Source organism: Vombatus ursinus, unplaced genomic scaffold (genome assembly GCF_900497805.2).
Source record: "Vombatus ursinus unplaced genomic scaffold, bare-nosed wombat genome assembly UNPS02014941.1, whole genome shotgun sequence".
NCBI lineage: Eukaryota > Metazoa > Chordata > Mammalia > Diprotodontia > Vombatidae > Vombatus > Vombatus ursinus.
In genome coordinates this window covers 1,909,324-1,924,218 of record NW_020954719.1, presented here as the reverse complement: position 1 = coordinate 1,924,218, position 14,895 = coordinate 1,909,324, and the positions used below count along the sequence as shown (strand labels likewise).

At 37.8% G+C, this 14,895-nt stretch overlaps 1 protein-coding gene across 1 annotated transcript in view; it reads right to left on the bottom strand.

The window, feature by feature from the left end:
- Nucleotides 1–12,081, bottom strand: part of CAPRIN2 (caprin family member 2) — a 62,863-nt gene extending 50,782 nt beyond the window's left edge. The window contains exons 1-3 of the mRNA XM_027844434.1: nt 11,875–12,081; nt 7,736–7,798; nt 2,259–2,345 (exon numbers count right to left, since the gene is read on the bottom strand). Of these exons, the coding sequence (XP_027700235.1) occupies nt 2,259–2,345; nt 7,736–7,798; nt 11,875–12,051 (327 nt within the window). The 5' untranslated portion in view covers nt 12,052–12,081. The remainder of the gene's footprint in view (nt 1–2,258; nt 2,346–7,735; nt 7,799–11,874) is intronic.
- Nucleotides 12,082–14,895: the final 2,814 nt, after the last annotated feature.

Below are 14,895 nucleotides of genomic sequence, written 5' to 3'. Positions count from 1 at the left end.
TCTAGCGCTTTCCCTACATGGTGCTACCTTTATCCTATAAGCCACTGAAATTGTACTCTTAGAACATCTAACCCAAAACAGCTAAAGATTCTCAAATCTCATGTGACAATTAAAAAAGTTAATAGAATATGTAGCCAATTCTAATTATGCCAATTTACAACTAAGTGCTTTTAAACCTACCAAATAAATACTTATTAAGCACTTACTATAAACCAGGTACTTTGCAAAGTGCTGGAAAGCTAAAGAAAACATCAAAAACAGTCTTTGTCTTTAAGGAGCTTATATTCTAATTGGGGAGAAGATAAAATTGGAATATACAAGGTAAGTACAGAGTAAATGGAAGGTAGGCGGTTTGGGGAGGGGGCAAAGCACCTAGAGGAGGTTGCGCTTGAGCCAAATTTTAAAGGAAGCCAAAGACTCGAAGAGATCTCTTAAAGATGGAAGTTAGGAAGAAGAACAGATAAATGTTCTACTACTACCTTTTTGATACAAATAGGAAAGACAGATATAAAAATGTAGAAAAAACTGAGACAAAAAGAAGTCAAATTACCTAAGATTATCCGGTTAGTGGCAGTGTTAGGACTAGAACCCAGTCTCCTGCCAGCCAACACACTACTACTATTCTATCATCTACCATGAGGAGAATCAATGAAATACACAGTTAATCCTAAAAAGGTGACCAACTTTTATCAGAGTAATTTAAAATCAAAATTATATATGTATGTATTATTAATAATATATATTACACATACATATATGCTACACATATACACATGTGTGTATGTATGTGTATGTATACACACATATACATATTAATTCTCAGTATATATTTTGCTCTTCATGCCCCATACAGTAAAAAGCCTAAAACGCAGCTGCAAAGAAAAAAAGGACCAAGGCGAGATATAAAAACGGTCAGTTCCAACTAACCAGATGACTTATGTTGCAATAAAACCTATATGAACTTATATCCTAAAGCATCATTCCATAGAATTCTGCCCCACCCCCAATCTGTCATATCAAATAAGCAAATCACACTAAACAATAGTTTTACTTTACTATCTTGGTCAGTTAATCACAATGTATGATCGTCTAATGGAGAAGATCAAAGTGCAGATTAGCCAGACATATTTCAACCCACCAACTTTTTTGGTCACTGGATGTATATGATAACATGACACAATCAATTTGTCTCAATATACAGGGATAGAAGATTACTGGTGATTTCATTCATCTAGGAAACCTCCAGGCAAACTGACTTCCTCCACCAATGCAATTTAGCCTTAAAAGGTTTCCTCGAGTAATGAGAAGTTAAGTGACTTGCCTGGGCTCATGTTGCCAGTATGTCAGAAATTAGAATCCAGATCTTCCTGGCTTTGAGGCCAACTCGCTATGCACCATGCCATTCAACATATACTATATTTAAAATAATCAGGTCCACTGACTTCTGCCACAATATCATTATAGGACAGAGTAGAAAAAAGCCCAGCAAGTTTAAAGAAACAAACAAAAAATATTTGGAAGAATCTGACAATGAAAGAAAAGTACTGATGTTACTTGGCCTGGGTCTAAAACCCAAATATCTTGTAGAACAAACACAAGCATGACAACTTCTAGCTTGCATATACCCACCCATTATGTATGGATACAGGGTTTAAAAAAAAGTTTCCAACAAAACTACAAGGGAATTAATACATAGCTAATTTTAAAAATGTAAATAAAAATATGTCTAATTGAAATAATTCTCCAAAGATACTGACATGTTAAAAATATATCTATACCAGGTGAACATTATTGTGAAGTTATCTTACAAGTGAGCTATAGTATCCACCATTACCTAAAAGAAAAACAAAACTTAATAGCAAACAAATCAAGATTTTACTGTAAGAACTGAAAACTAAATAGATGCCCACTGATTGAGGAATAGTTCAAAAATCATGGTTGCCATCCATAAATGTAATGGAAGATGACTGTGTCACAAGGGACGAACATGAAGAATTTAGAGAAGATTTATATGAAATGATGCTGATTGAAGTAAAAAGGTCCAGGAAATATGTATGTCTGTGTGTGTATGTGTGTATACAAAATAGAACAATAGGGTTTAAATCCAACACTATTCAATTATACCATGCTTTCAGAGAAGGGTTGAGGAAATGTACCATCTTTGTAGAGGTGAGGATTAAGGGCTATGGAATATTGTATATACTACTGATTTTCAGTTACCCTATTCAAATTGTGTTGTTCTTCCTGAAACAACTTACATCTTGGCTGAGTCCAGAAAAAGTTTTTTGAAGCTCCTTGGCAAATTCCAAGTTATGTAATACTTCTTCATACTTTTCTACTGCCTCCTATAAAACAATTAAAAAGCAAATATTTAACATACACGTATCTATGTCAAAATAAGAGCACTCTACAATGAGAGAAGGGAAAGAGTGAAAAATCGTGTGTGTGTGTGTGTGTGTGTGTGTGTGTACAGTTCTCTTATAACGAAGGGCAGCAATTCAAAATTTAAAGAGACGGTACTCATTTATGGATATTCTAATTGGGCTAGTACCTTGAATGGAGTACTAGTCAGTTTGCTAGTTTGAAATCTGAGTTTTTAACACTTCTTGCTAAGCATGAGTACAAACTGGATCATGGCATCCTCTCTTCCATATGTACATTCTTAAAAGTGTGACACATTAGTTTAATAGCTGTCTCATTACAAAATACAGCAGCATTAAAAAAAATTTCACTAGGAACCATTTGCGTATTGTTCTAGCACTTAACACTTAGGACACAGAATTTTTTCTTCCTAATCCAGATCTGAATCAGAACAATAAATATTCAATATTCCAACCATTTTATAAACAAAATTCCATACTGCTACCATAGCTAAAACAAAATATATGGAGTTCACTAATCAACAAGTATTTATTATTAAGTGCCAACAAGTATTTATTAGGGTAGAAGGAATACAAGTACAAAGATGCAAGAATCCCTACTGGAAAGGGAATTTATATTCTAGGGGAGATAATAGGCACATATATAAATACATGCAGTGTAAATATAAAGTGATTATATACAAAGTAGTTAAATAGAAGGCACAATAGAAGGAAGAGATGACACTAGTAGCTGACTAGGGGAGGGAATCTGAATAGGCTACATATACTTCATGCATAAGATGGTGCTTCAGCTGCATCTTAAAAGCAGGGAACTCAGAGGTGGAAGTAAATTCCAGTCATGGGGGATGGCTAGTACAAAGAGCCAGGAAATGGAGTCCTGTGTGAGGAACAGAGAGGCCAGTTTGGCAGAAATCAAAGAGTGGGGGAAGGGAATAACGTCTAAAGAGAGTGGAATAATAGGCTACCAATAGGTTTTTTAAAAGCTAAATGGAGGGCTTGATACTTGATTTTAAGAGGTAATAGGAAGGCACGGTTCCTGGTTGAGCAGAAGAGTCATACAGTCAGATGTGCGCTTTAGGAAAATTACTTTGGCAATAGCATACAGGATGGAATTGAGTGGGGAAAAACTTGGAGCAGGTTGACCAATTAGGAAGTTGTTGAAATAATCTAGGTGAGGGGCAGCTAAGTGGCCCAGTGGATGGAACACCAGCCCTGGAGTCAGGAGGACCAGAGTTCAAATCCAACTGCAGACATATGAAACTTACTAGCTATGTGACCCTGGGCAAGTCACTTAACCCCATTGCCTAGGTAAAAACAACAACAACAACAATAATAATAATAATCTAGGTGAGAGGTATGTAGAAGGGGGTTTAGATAGACAGATAGGTTATTCAAAATGCAAGTGAGATTTAGTTTAGTTATTATGTTCTCTTGAATAGGTCACTTTAATACTGTACTTTGTAAGTCATAAAGCACTTTTCTTGCAACAAATAACCTCTGTTAGAGAAGTAGTACAGATATTACTACCTTCATTTTACAGCTGAAGAACTTGGGGCAGGCTCAGGGATGTTAAATAATTTGTCCAAGGTCCATAGCTTAACATTACAAAGGACAACGCTAGAAGAAATCCATGTTTTTTGACTGAATTTAATGTTTCTACAGTGTGTACAATCACAGTAGCTCCTTCAAAGATTTTAAATTATTCAAAGTATTTCTGCAGAGGAAAAAAATTATCTTCTAAGAACAAGATATGTTTGGTGATATTAACTAGTTACAATAGCATATTCAATTCAATAAGATTTGAGTACGTATTATGTACAAGACACAAAAAACAGGATATTGACTAGAAAGATGACATCTGCCCATGGCAATTATCAAAACACTAGACTTGAATATCAGGTTGATTCATGAAGCCTCAGTAACCACATTTTAACTTAAATGAATGTTATGAGCCTAACTAAACTGTAACTGCTGAGATTCATTCCATAACACCTGGTTTTTGAAGAACTATCTTCCTAATGTGCTTATGGACAGATTTAGGATTTTTGTAACAGTTAAGTACTATAATTCCTTTGAGAACATGAGTTGATACTGTTTGCTGGAGAATGTATATACACACATGTACAATACATATACTGCTTTAACATACTTTTTATATGTTACAATTGTATATTGTAATGTCTAAAATATTAAGTTCAGTCTTAGGTGCAGGAAGGGCATTGGTGACTTGAAGAAGTACTGGGGGAAAAAGCAGGGTGGTGGTAAATTAAACATCATCATCATCATCATAGCATTTATAAAGTGCTTTAAGGTTTATAAAGTTCTTTACATATGTTATCTCATTTGATATTAGAAAAAACCCCAGGTAAATAGGTGCTATAATTACTCCCATTTTATAGACGAGAAACTGAGGATAAGAGGTTAAATGACTTTTCCAGGGTCATACAATTAGTGTTTGAGATAGTATTTGAACTCAGGTCTTCCTGACTGCAAGTCTAACACCACCTACACCACCACCTAGCTGCTTGAGGGAGATGATTCATGCCTGACGAAGCCTGAAGGAACCTTCGGACAATAGATTTGCTCAGTACCACAGTATTCTTAAGGTATTTGAAGGGCTATGACATTTAAGCAGGTTTACACTTATTCTGCTTTGTCCCAGAGTTCAGAACAAGGAACAATGGATAGAAATTACAGAGGTAGATTTTAGCTCAAGGTAGGAATAAAATCTTGTGAATTATTAGAACTATTCCAAAGTTGAAGGAGTTGCCTTAGATAGTAACGGGTTCTCTTTCATCAGAGGTCTTTAAGCAAACTGTAGATAGCCACTGCTAGATACAATGTAGAGGGAATAACTTTAGGATTTAGTTTAGGCTTCTGTGGCTCTGTGGGTTTCTAAGTGATGTGAAAGTAGTTAGAAAAAAGATGTGAGAAGCTAATTAAAGGGAATAAAAGTTGAAAGAAAGTATAAAGGTGAGAATGAATTGCCAATTTAGAAAAAAAGCTTTAAATCAAGAAAGAGAGGGTGAGAGTATTATGTTTAGAATTCAGTTTGAAAGACTGAAGTACTACCCTCTTTCCTTTACTACTTACTAAGTATATTCCATTTATCAAAGTCTAATCAAAAGAAAACAATAAATTCACACTAAGTTAAAGCTAATAAGATGAAATGAGATATTTGTAAAACATTTAGCACAGTTCCTGGCATAGTAGGTGCTATAAAAATATTAGCTATTATTATTAATCTTTTTTTTTCAAAGAATATATTTCATAAAACAGAGGGGCCATCTAGTCCAAATTAAAAATTTTAGGTCACATAAACTGGATGGCCTACAGCTGAGAGCTCTATAGATCCCTGAGCTATCTGGAACCTGGGTTTTGTCACCTTCAGAGACAAAAGGGTTAGAGTTTAAAGAGGCTTTAAAGTTGATCCAACTCTAATTCTGCAGTTAGAAAAACTGAGGCCCAGAAAAAAAAAAAGTAAAGCAATTTGATCACACCATGCAGCAAAGAGCAGAGCCAAGAATTGAACTCTTAACTCTAATTCTACATAAGTTCTAATTATAGAGAGGCAGGAGACCTTGTAAGATACACTAAAAAGTTGACTGCAATCTCAACATGAATGAATGTGATATACCTTCCTCACAATCCGAGACCCCCACCTCCCACTCCCTAAAAAGCATTAGGTCTAACAATGTTATAGAGTAGCACCTTTGGGCTCAGTATAAAGGGAAAAAATTGTAATAATTAGTATTTTCTAGCAGCAGAACATATTGCCTCAAAGTAACGAGCTCTTACTAGGGAGGGGAGAAATATATTTGGAAACAATATCAATAAAAAACATTGTTGTAAAATAGTATATTCTCCATTCAAGTAGAGCAGGGCAACCCTGGCTCTGTAAACTGCATTTAAAAAAAATATATTTTGAAAAAATATATATATATATATATTTCTTGATAACTATTTAAATATAAATGTTTTGTTATCCTATATTTTATCATTTAAAAACATTCTAAGAATGGGCCCATAGACTTCACTAGACTGCCAAAGGAGTGCACGACACAAATAAGGTTAAGAATCTCTGAAGTACAGCACAGGACAACAGGTGTCAACAAGGTTGTAGAGGGGATTATACCAAGTAATGAGTTGGACTAGATAATCTCCCAAGGTTCCTTCCAACTCTGATTCTAAGGTCCAGTAAGCTATACCATATAGATGACTGCCTCCACTCTATATATAAGCCTGATTCTAGTGAGACCAATTAATAGAGACATTCACCCAGTATAGAATTCAGGCAAACTGCCAAGCTAGTTTGCCAGCTGCTACAGAAAAAAAGACAATTTGACCTAGAGTTAAAATGTAGGATATAAGTGGGGGTGGAGAAAACCTGGAGTTTAAGCAAAAAAGCAGAGACAAATTACTGTGGCAGAAAGAAGGGCAAATAAAAGCCTAACTAGACACGCCAGTGACCCGAGAAAGAGAGCAATGCCTTATCTTTACTTAAAAGCACCTTGGTACAAGTGATCAAGACTAAGTTAAAAGACAAGTACATAAATATACCATACACACTCCAAAATTTCTCCCATAGTAGAGAGTTTGCATAAAAGAATCTCTTTAGGTACTAATACCACAAAAAGAGTACAAAGACAGGGAAAGTCATCTGAAGCTAAGTCATTATTCTTCCCTTACTTGCTCTAGTGATGATGGCAAAAGGAAAGAAAAAATTACTCAGCAAAAACTGACAAGGAATCCTCTTTGGGTGCTGCCCTGGCTTTGTTTCCTCATAATCCTATATTTTTGATAAGAAGAGTTGGAAAAGAAAAGGATAGAAACTTTATTTCAACTAAGATTGGGTGGCAGAACTTCAAATTAAAAGACAAAATCCACTCAGCTCTTTAAGAAGATGCAGGGAGAGGGCAGCTAGGTGGCGCAGTGGATAGAGCACCAGCCCTGAAATCAGAAGGACCCAAGTTCAAATCCGGCCTCAGACCAAACACTTGACGCTTACTAGCTGTGTGACCCTGGGCAAGTCACTTAACCCCAATTGCCTAAAAAAAAAAAAATATGCAGGGAAAGTTGGCTATTCTCCAAAACTGAAAGAAGAAGAAAAAGAATTACCTTAAAGCACTTGCCTCTAATATTCAGCACCCCCAATGACTATGTTATTGATAGGACCTAACAGCAAGTATACTTAAATCTCAAGAGACATGAAGACTCAATGAAACCTTTACTCTATTCACTGTATCTTCATTTCTCTTCCCCATTCTACAAAGTCCTTAGTCCTATCAAATCCAGAAGTTTTTCCCCTTAAAAATTGAAAAAGCAAGTTTTCTAGAGGATGACTATCTACTTACCAATTGGTCTGAATTGAGTGGCTCTCCATTTTTCAGGCGATCCTTATAATCTTCTAGTTTGAGCTACAAATAGAAAAACTTTTAGTTTGACAAAAAGTTAAGTTTGAAAATTAAATGTTTCTAAATTAATTCTACTTTCCTGCTATGTACAAGACATTTTGATATATGCTGGGAAAACAAATGAAAGACAACAGCCAAGTGTTTAAAGATCTCATTGAATGTGAGCCAGGAGATATGATGGTTTACATACAAATAACTAGAGTATAGGGTAAAAACGCAATAGGAGTGGAGCAAAGATTGAGCAAAAATGCTCTAGGATTTGAGGGAAAGATAATTTTCAGCTGTGAGGAAGAAGATCAGAAATCAAGATAGGCATCATAGAAGCGATAACACCTAATACTTTCCTTAAAGGAAGGATTAACAAACAAATATAAACAGTAATATATACTAGGTTTGGGTTTAGTGAAGGGAGAAAAATGGAAATGGTTTACTGTCTATGTAAATGTATAGTAGGATAAGGCTGGTTGAGTGGCTAGTATTCCAGTTTGGTTAGAACACAGAAAATATGAAGGGAATAATGTGAAATAAGGTTGGAAGGGCATGTTGGAGATAGATTATGGCTGGTCTTAAATGACAGGCTGAGGAATTTGCATTTTATTTGGGAAGCAACAAGGATCCAAGGAAGGTTTTTAGCAGAAAGTGACATGATCAGACCTTAGCATTAGGAACATTTGGGCAGTTATGTAGATGAATTGTAGAAGGGAATAAAAGAAGACAGATTAAGAAATTATCACAATAGTTTGGGCAAGAGGCAACAAGGGCCAGAACAAAATGTTGAAATGGAAGTTGAAAGGAAGGGATGAAGGTGAGAAATACTGTAGAGACAGAATTGAGGGGACTTAGCAAGGAAATAAATACGGGGAATAGAGGAGAGGGAAAAGAAACAGAAAAGTCAAAGATGAATAACATGGAGTGGTGCTCAGAGCCAAGTCCAGTTGTGGATATATTGCTTTCAACGAGCTGACAGAACACCCAGGTATGTCCAGAAGGCAGTTGAAGACAACAGAATTGATCTTAGGAAGGAAAGATTTCAGGTGTTTATACAGATTTGACCGTCATCTATCTAGATTGATATCTAGCCATGGAAATGTTCCTGAAAATTTCCCATGAAACTCAAGTGAAATTTAAGTTGCTTATCTGGAAGATTTGCATTTGATTAAGGTAAGCAAACTAAGACATTTGCTAGTTGAAGAATTTATTAAAAACAAAACAAAACCTGTTAATACTGAGAACTCCAGAAATGCTACTATTTCAAAGCCTCTATAATTACAGCCAGAGGTGGGGAAGGGGAGAAAAAAACACACATTTGTTTAGTCAAACTGGGTAAATTAAAGTTATTATAAAGTGAAAAAACATCTACTCTTAAAGACTTTTATGATTTAGTAGTATAAGCTATGTTTAGTACTGGCACACATATAGGACTATATTCCTAAAATAGGATCTTTGAAAGAAGGGAAAAAAAGTAAACATATGCTGAAAATAATAATGGATTATAGAGGACAGATCTGGAGGGAGGCAAAGGCAAGGGAGAGGAAATATAATGTATATTCTAACCAACAATATGAAGTTGAAGTGGTACAAAGGAGAGGTCCAAAATGTTATGAGCAATCAGAAGATGGAGATCACTTTCAATTAGATAAAGAGTCAGCAAAGAAATATATGAGGGAAAATTTCACAGAAGTAGGGCACCTAAGCTGACATTTGACAAAAAAAAGGTCAAAGTTGAGGGTGGGAGAATGAGGGTAGAGAAGAGGAGAGTTCATGCTAGGTACAGAGAACAGCACAAAGAGGTCATCCAGAACAGGACAGAGGAGTAGTCAGCTTGGTTTAAACCAAATAATAGCTTAACATGCTTTAAGGCTTGCAAATGGTTTTACATATGTGATTTAATTTGTTTCCCACAATAACCCTCAGAGGTAGGTGGAATTATTATCTCCATTTTGCAGAAGAGAAGCTAAGTGACTCGTCCAGGGTCACAGAGCTAATTAAGCATCTGAGGAAGCATTCAAACTTGAGGTTCCCTGATTCTTAATCCAGTGGTCAATCCATTATGCCCTCTCACTACAAGGGAATAGTATTGGAATGCTAGAGGGCTTTAAGCACCATAAGGAGTTTATATTATACTTGCACGGGGAGTCACTGAAGTTTTTGTTTTTGTTTTTGTTTTATTAATTAGAGGGAGCGATGTGATCAAAACACTGCATTAGTAAGCTTATTTTGGCAGCTAAGTGAAGGCTGAATTAGGGAAGAAAAGCAATTGGATGAAGAAAGACCAGTTAAGAAGCTAGTTTAAAAAAAAAAAAGCTAGTTCAAGTTCAAGTAAAAAGTGGTGAGGTCCTGAAGCAGGGTTGTTGTAATCAAAATGGAAAGAAATAGATACTATATTATGGAAGGCATAATCAAATCAACAAGACCTGGCAAACAACTGAATGAGAGAGGTGACAGAAAGAGAAAAGTCAAAGATGTTATCTGCTTTTTGGGTGACTGGAAAGATGGAACACTGTCTTCCACCAGAAACAGAAGTTGGTGTAAGGGCAGAGGATAGAAATAAGGAGTTCAGTTTTGTAAATACTGAATTTGCAATGCCAGCAGGACATCCAGATACAGAAACCTAGCAGATTTTTAGAAATATTGAACTACATGGGGCAGCTAGGTAGTGCAATGCATAGAGCACCAGCCCTGAAGTCAGGAGCACCTGAGTTCAAATCCAGATTTAAATTTAATCCAGTTTTAATTTAAAGTCAGGTAATTAGAAGCAAGGTCTGGAACAGCCCACTGTTCAGCATGGAGGGCATCCAGTCCTCTTTGTTGTTTGCTTCAACTGTACCCTTTTTGATGTGCCAAGTACAAGAGTTATAACTTTCATACTGAATTTAAGAAAAGCAACACATGAAAATAGCACTCAGGCTGAACCTACTATAATGTGAGAAATGATAAATTTTTGGTGCTGAGTGTATACACTGGTACAATGATAACCTCATGTACTCACTGTCAAGCACTTGATGGTAGTCCTATAACATTATGTTAGCTTACACACAAATCTAGTTAAATGCACTTAAAATTATGTGGTATATGCTCAAAGGCCATCACTCCTAAGTTTCCAATATACAGCAGACATTGCACACCATTTGCATAGACCATACTATTGACCTATCATCGATACGACCTAAGCTTTGTGTATCCAGTAAAGTTGAAGAATTTGTGCTGATCCATTCACATTCATACATTGCAAAGTCAGATCAGGCCCAGTCTGTGGCAACAGACAAGCTACAAGTAAATGGCCCTTCTAAGTACCAAAACCTATGACCACAAAAACTAGCTCCACATTAGCCCAATCAGACTTACCATTTGAATAACACACATTCACACACACACCTCCCATAAAAACAGCTCCTAAAGTTTTCAGTAGAACTTGGTTTCACATTTATATTCAAATATTTTAAATTCAGGGCCATAAAACCCACCCAGTGAGTACCACCATGTTAGAATACCGAGAGGGAATCACTAATAATTATTAAATAAATAAAATTTAATACATGAAATACTATTTAATATTAGCCCCATAACTCAAAGAAATTAGTTATGGCATGAATTTGGAATTTTTACATCAACCTTTGTAGTCACACTAGACCCATGTTAAACCTTTCACTTTTGATAAGCATCTCTAAGATTTACTTCCTGACCATGTTATCTTTAAGCTATAAATTAGTATTGCTAGAACTGTGTATCATTCCTCAAGCTTCCCATCACTGCTGCAGCTGTACTGCAATAACTGCTGCAGAAAGAAGACAAACAAGGGATGGGGTTTGCAAGTTATTAGTATTCCCTCTCTCTGAGTAATGCCCTTCTCATTTAAAAAAAAAAAAGATGAATGCTCTAATAAATCTCTAAGCATTTAGACAACGGCATGCAAAATAACAGTATAAAGCATAAACCCTTCAGCTAAACTGATAAATAATTCTAAATTTTGCTTTGTATGCACACTAGATCTTGATTCTATTCTTAGAAGGGGAGGTGTCTAAGTGAAACATGAATTTTTTGTTTTGAAACATCCCACCCAACAAAATGAAAAAAGTTACCTTCTTTTTTTCAATATTTCTAATCTTGTGTTTGAGACATATGAGTCCATTATCAATGTAGGTCTCATAGGCCTGGGAAGAAGTTACCACTGAATTGAGAGCAGACCGCAGGGGGCTCAGGGGAGGCTGGCTCTCCCCACATTGGCTGTGATTCAATTGCTGCTTGGCTGATTTCATATTCCTCACTTTGCTCTCCTCTGAATGGCCTGAAGGTAAGTGGCTACATAAAGAGAACGAAGAAAGCAGCACCATTGAAATAGATGTAGCTAAAATAAGGGAGTGAGGGAAGAGAGATAAGCATTAGTTCAGATAGACACAAAGTAGAACTCACGAAAAAAAATCTCTTACCACAGAACAAATATCTAATCCCATTCTCTCAAAATTCTCTATTACTGCCGACATCCCCTCTCCCCAAGTTCAAAGCCAAGTGAAATGCCCACTGCTAAATCTCCTCCCACTACTCTTTACCATAGTACCTGGTGCCAAGTACCAGTCCAACACTAGAGATTACTCATGAAAAAAAGGACAAATGTCCATACTGGCGATGATTCCAGAAAATTGAGCTTTTCCCTATAGTCAGGCAGGCAGAACTGCAAATCGAGCCATTGAAACGGCCAAACTAGAAATACTTTTCGTAGACATCTCACATGCCAAAATTTGCAGGACTCATCCCTGTCAGACTTGGAGACAGCTCACTTTAATTCTCTAAAGAAAATGCTTCCCATGCAACTTCCAAGTAGTTAAGATCTAAGATTAAAACATCAATAAGAAAAACCCTAGACTACCGGTTTGCACCTTCACCTCAATTTTCCGTAATTAACGGAAGCAGCAGCACCTTTGCAGGAATGCTGCCAGCCCTGGGATGCTACATCCTAGTCTATAGGTTTAGGTCTAGGCAGACCTCAGGAGCGCTGTTGGTTATGGTTTCCTTTTTAATAAGCTCACAAACTTTCACCGGCTAATACTTACAGATTCATCTTTAGTTAACAGCCATCAGCTGCCCATCCTTCTTTCCCTTGTTAATAGCACTGTCAAAGGTGAGTTTTAGTTTCTCTTCACTAACTATCTCCACTCCCTGAAAAGCCTCTCCCCCACTCCAATCAAGTGCCAGGCAGAGACAGGCTTAGCTTTCAGTAGGTAACTCGATCCCCAAAGCTAAAAGCTTTGGGTACATGGCCGGGGGATGAGCAGCCAACGCCCAGCGCCCTTCCACCCTTCCAAACGTTCCCAACTAGCAGACAGTGGCAGAGTAGCATGGAGTTTTTCCAGTTTCAAGAGAAAGGAAAAAACAAAAAACCTTGCCCTTGACCTCCTCTGGCCACAAGACCTTCCCCTGCCCCTGCGTCGCTGCTCCCCAGACCCCGAGAGGTGTCAAAGCCGCAGCCGCAGTTGCGGCTGCCACCCCCGCAGCGGCTGCGGTCCTCTCCGCCGCAAGCACGGGATGCCCTCACCTCCGCACCCCGAGCCTGAGCCAGCTGCAGCGCCAGAGGCTGAAGCTCCGGCTCCCAGGCTTTCCCCTCGGGTGGCTGCCGACGCCAGTCGGGCTGCTCGGGAGATGCAGAGACGCCTACCACCTCTGCGCTCCCTCTCCCCTTCTCGCCCCTCTCTCCCAGAGTCGGAGGCGCGGCGGCGGCAGGGCCGCTACGCCTTCCCAGCCAAGCCAAGCCCAAGCGAAAGCTCAGGCCCGCCCTCCCCAGCGCAGACCTTTTATAGAGTCCCCGCCTCCCTTCCTCCCCCACCCCGCGCCAGCTCGCTAGCCCAAATAGTTGCTCCTCCCCTCGGCCCAATCGCCGAAACCCCGCCCTTCTCCTGCGTACCGATTCCCACCCCGGCGGTCAGTGCAACCTTTCTGAGCCCCCAGTGTGGCCCGGTTTTTCTGCGGAAGGTCTTCGAGTAGGCAATAGGTTATTCTCAAAATACCGATCTCACACCCTTTCTGTGGAGCCCTTCAGCTAGGCAATAGATTATTCTCAGAGATAGAATTGAAAAGGGAGGAAAAGGGTAAAGGAGAAAAATCTGGAGTTAATTCGGCTGGAGAGGCGCGTTCAAGAAGTGACTGCATTTCAATGGAGAAGGACACACAGAGAGGCTGGCCCTTTAAATACTGTCCTTCATGGCTGGGATTTTGTGTGGCATCCATCCATGGCATCCATCATCGAGCATTTATCAAGTGCTATATGCTGTACTAAACAAGCTACTTGGACTAAAGAAGACTTGAACCTTCAACTGACCCAGGTCACTTTCAGCATATTAGGTAGTTATCTAGGCCTGCAGTACAGTTGCTAATCTGCACTGGGAGAAGGGAATTTCCTTACAGACACTTTCCCCGAACCCCATCTGAGGTCCCTAATGTTCCCCTACCCCATTTTGGGGGTACTAGAAGCGGTATGATCATTATTTCCCTTTCCCCTCCTCTACACTTCAATGCATGAGCTACTTGAACACCTTATATTCCCGTGAGTATATATCTTAAAGAAGTTTGGAAATTAACTTACTTATGGGTCCTCAGGTCCATGACCTTCTCAAAAGAAAATGTCAATTAAAATTTAGTGAGTGCCTGCCCACAACATTAAAGTCCTTATTCAGGCTATGGTGAATTAATCTACAGATTATTACTGTAATCAAATAAATGTATGGTAAGAAGCATGCAAAAGTCTGGAAAAAAAATACATTTTCAGCCTGGTAAAACAAAGAAAAAAGTGAAAGAATATTCTTCATTCAGTATGTACCTTTTTTTTTTAATCTTGAATCTGGTACTTTAATGGGAAATAAGAAAAATGTTAATTACACTTAATAATTCCATTTGACAGATTTTATTAAACATGATCAGCAGCTAGTTCTATACTTTTAGAAGATGCTTTACAAATAAGATTAATTGTGAGTCCTGGACTGAGGAACTAAGTAGAGGTATTTTAGATAAAAGATATAAACAGAGAAAGTTCAAGAATATAATCAGGGGAATAGTGATCAGTTTTGAAATCTTGTCCAAAAAATACAGAGAATGTTATTTAATTCAACGTT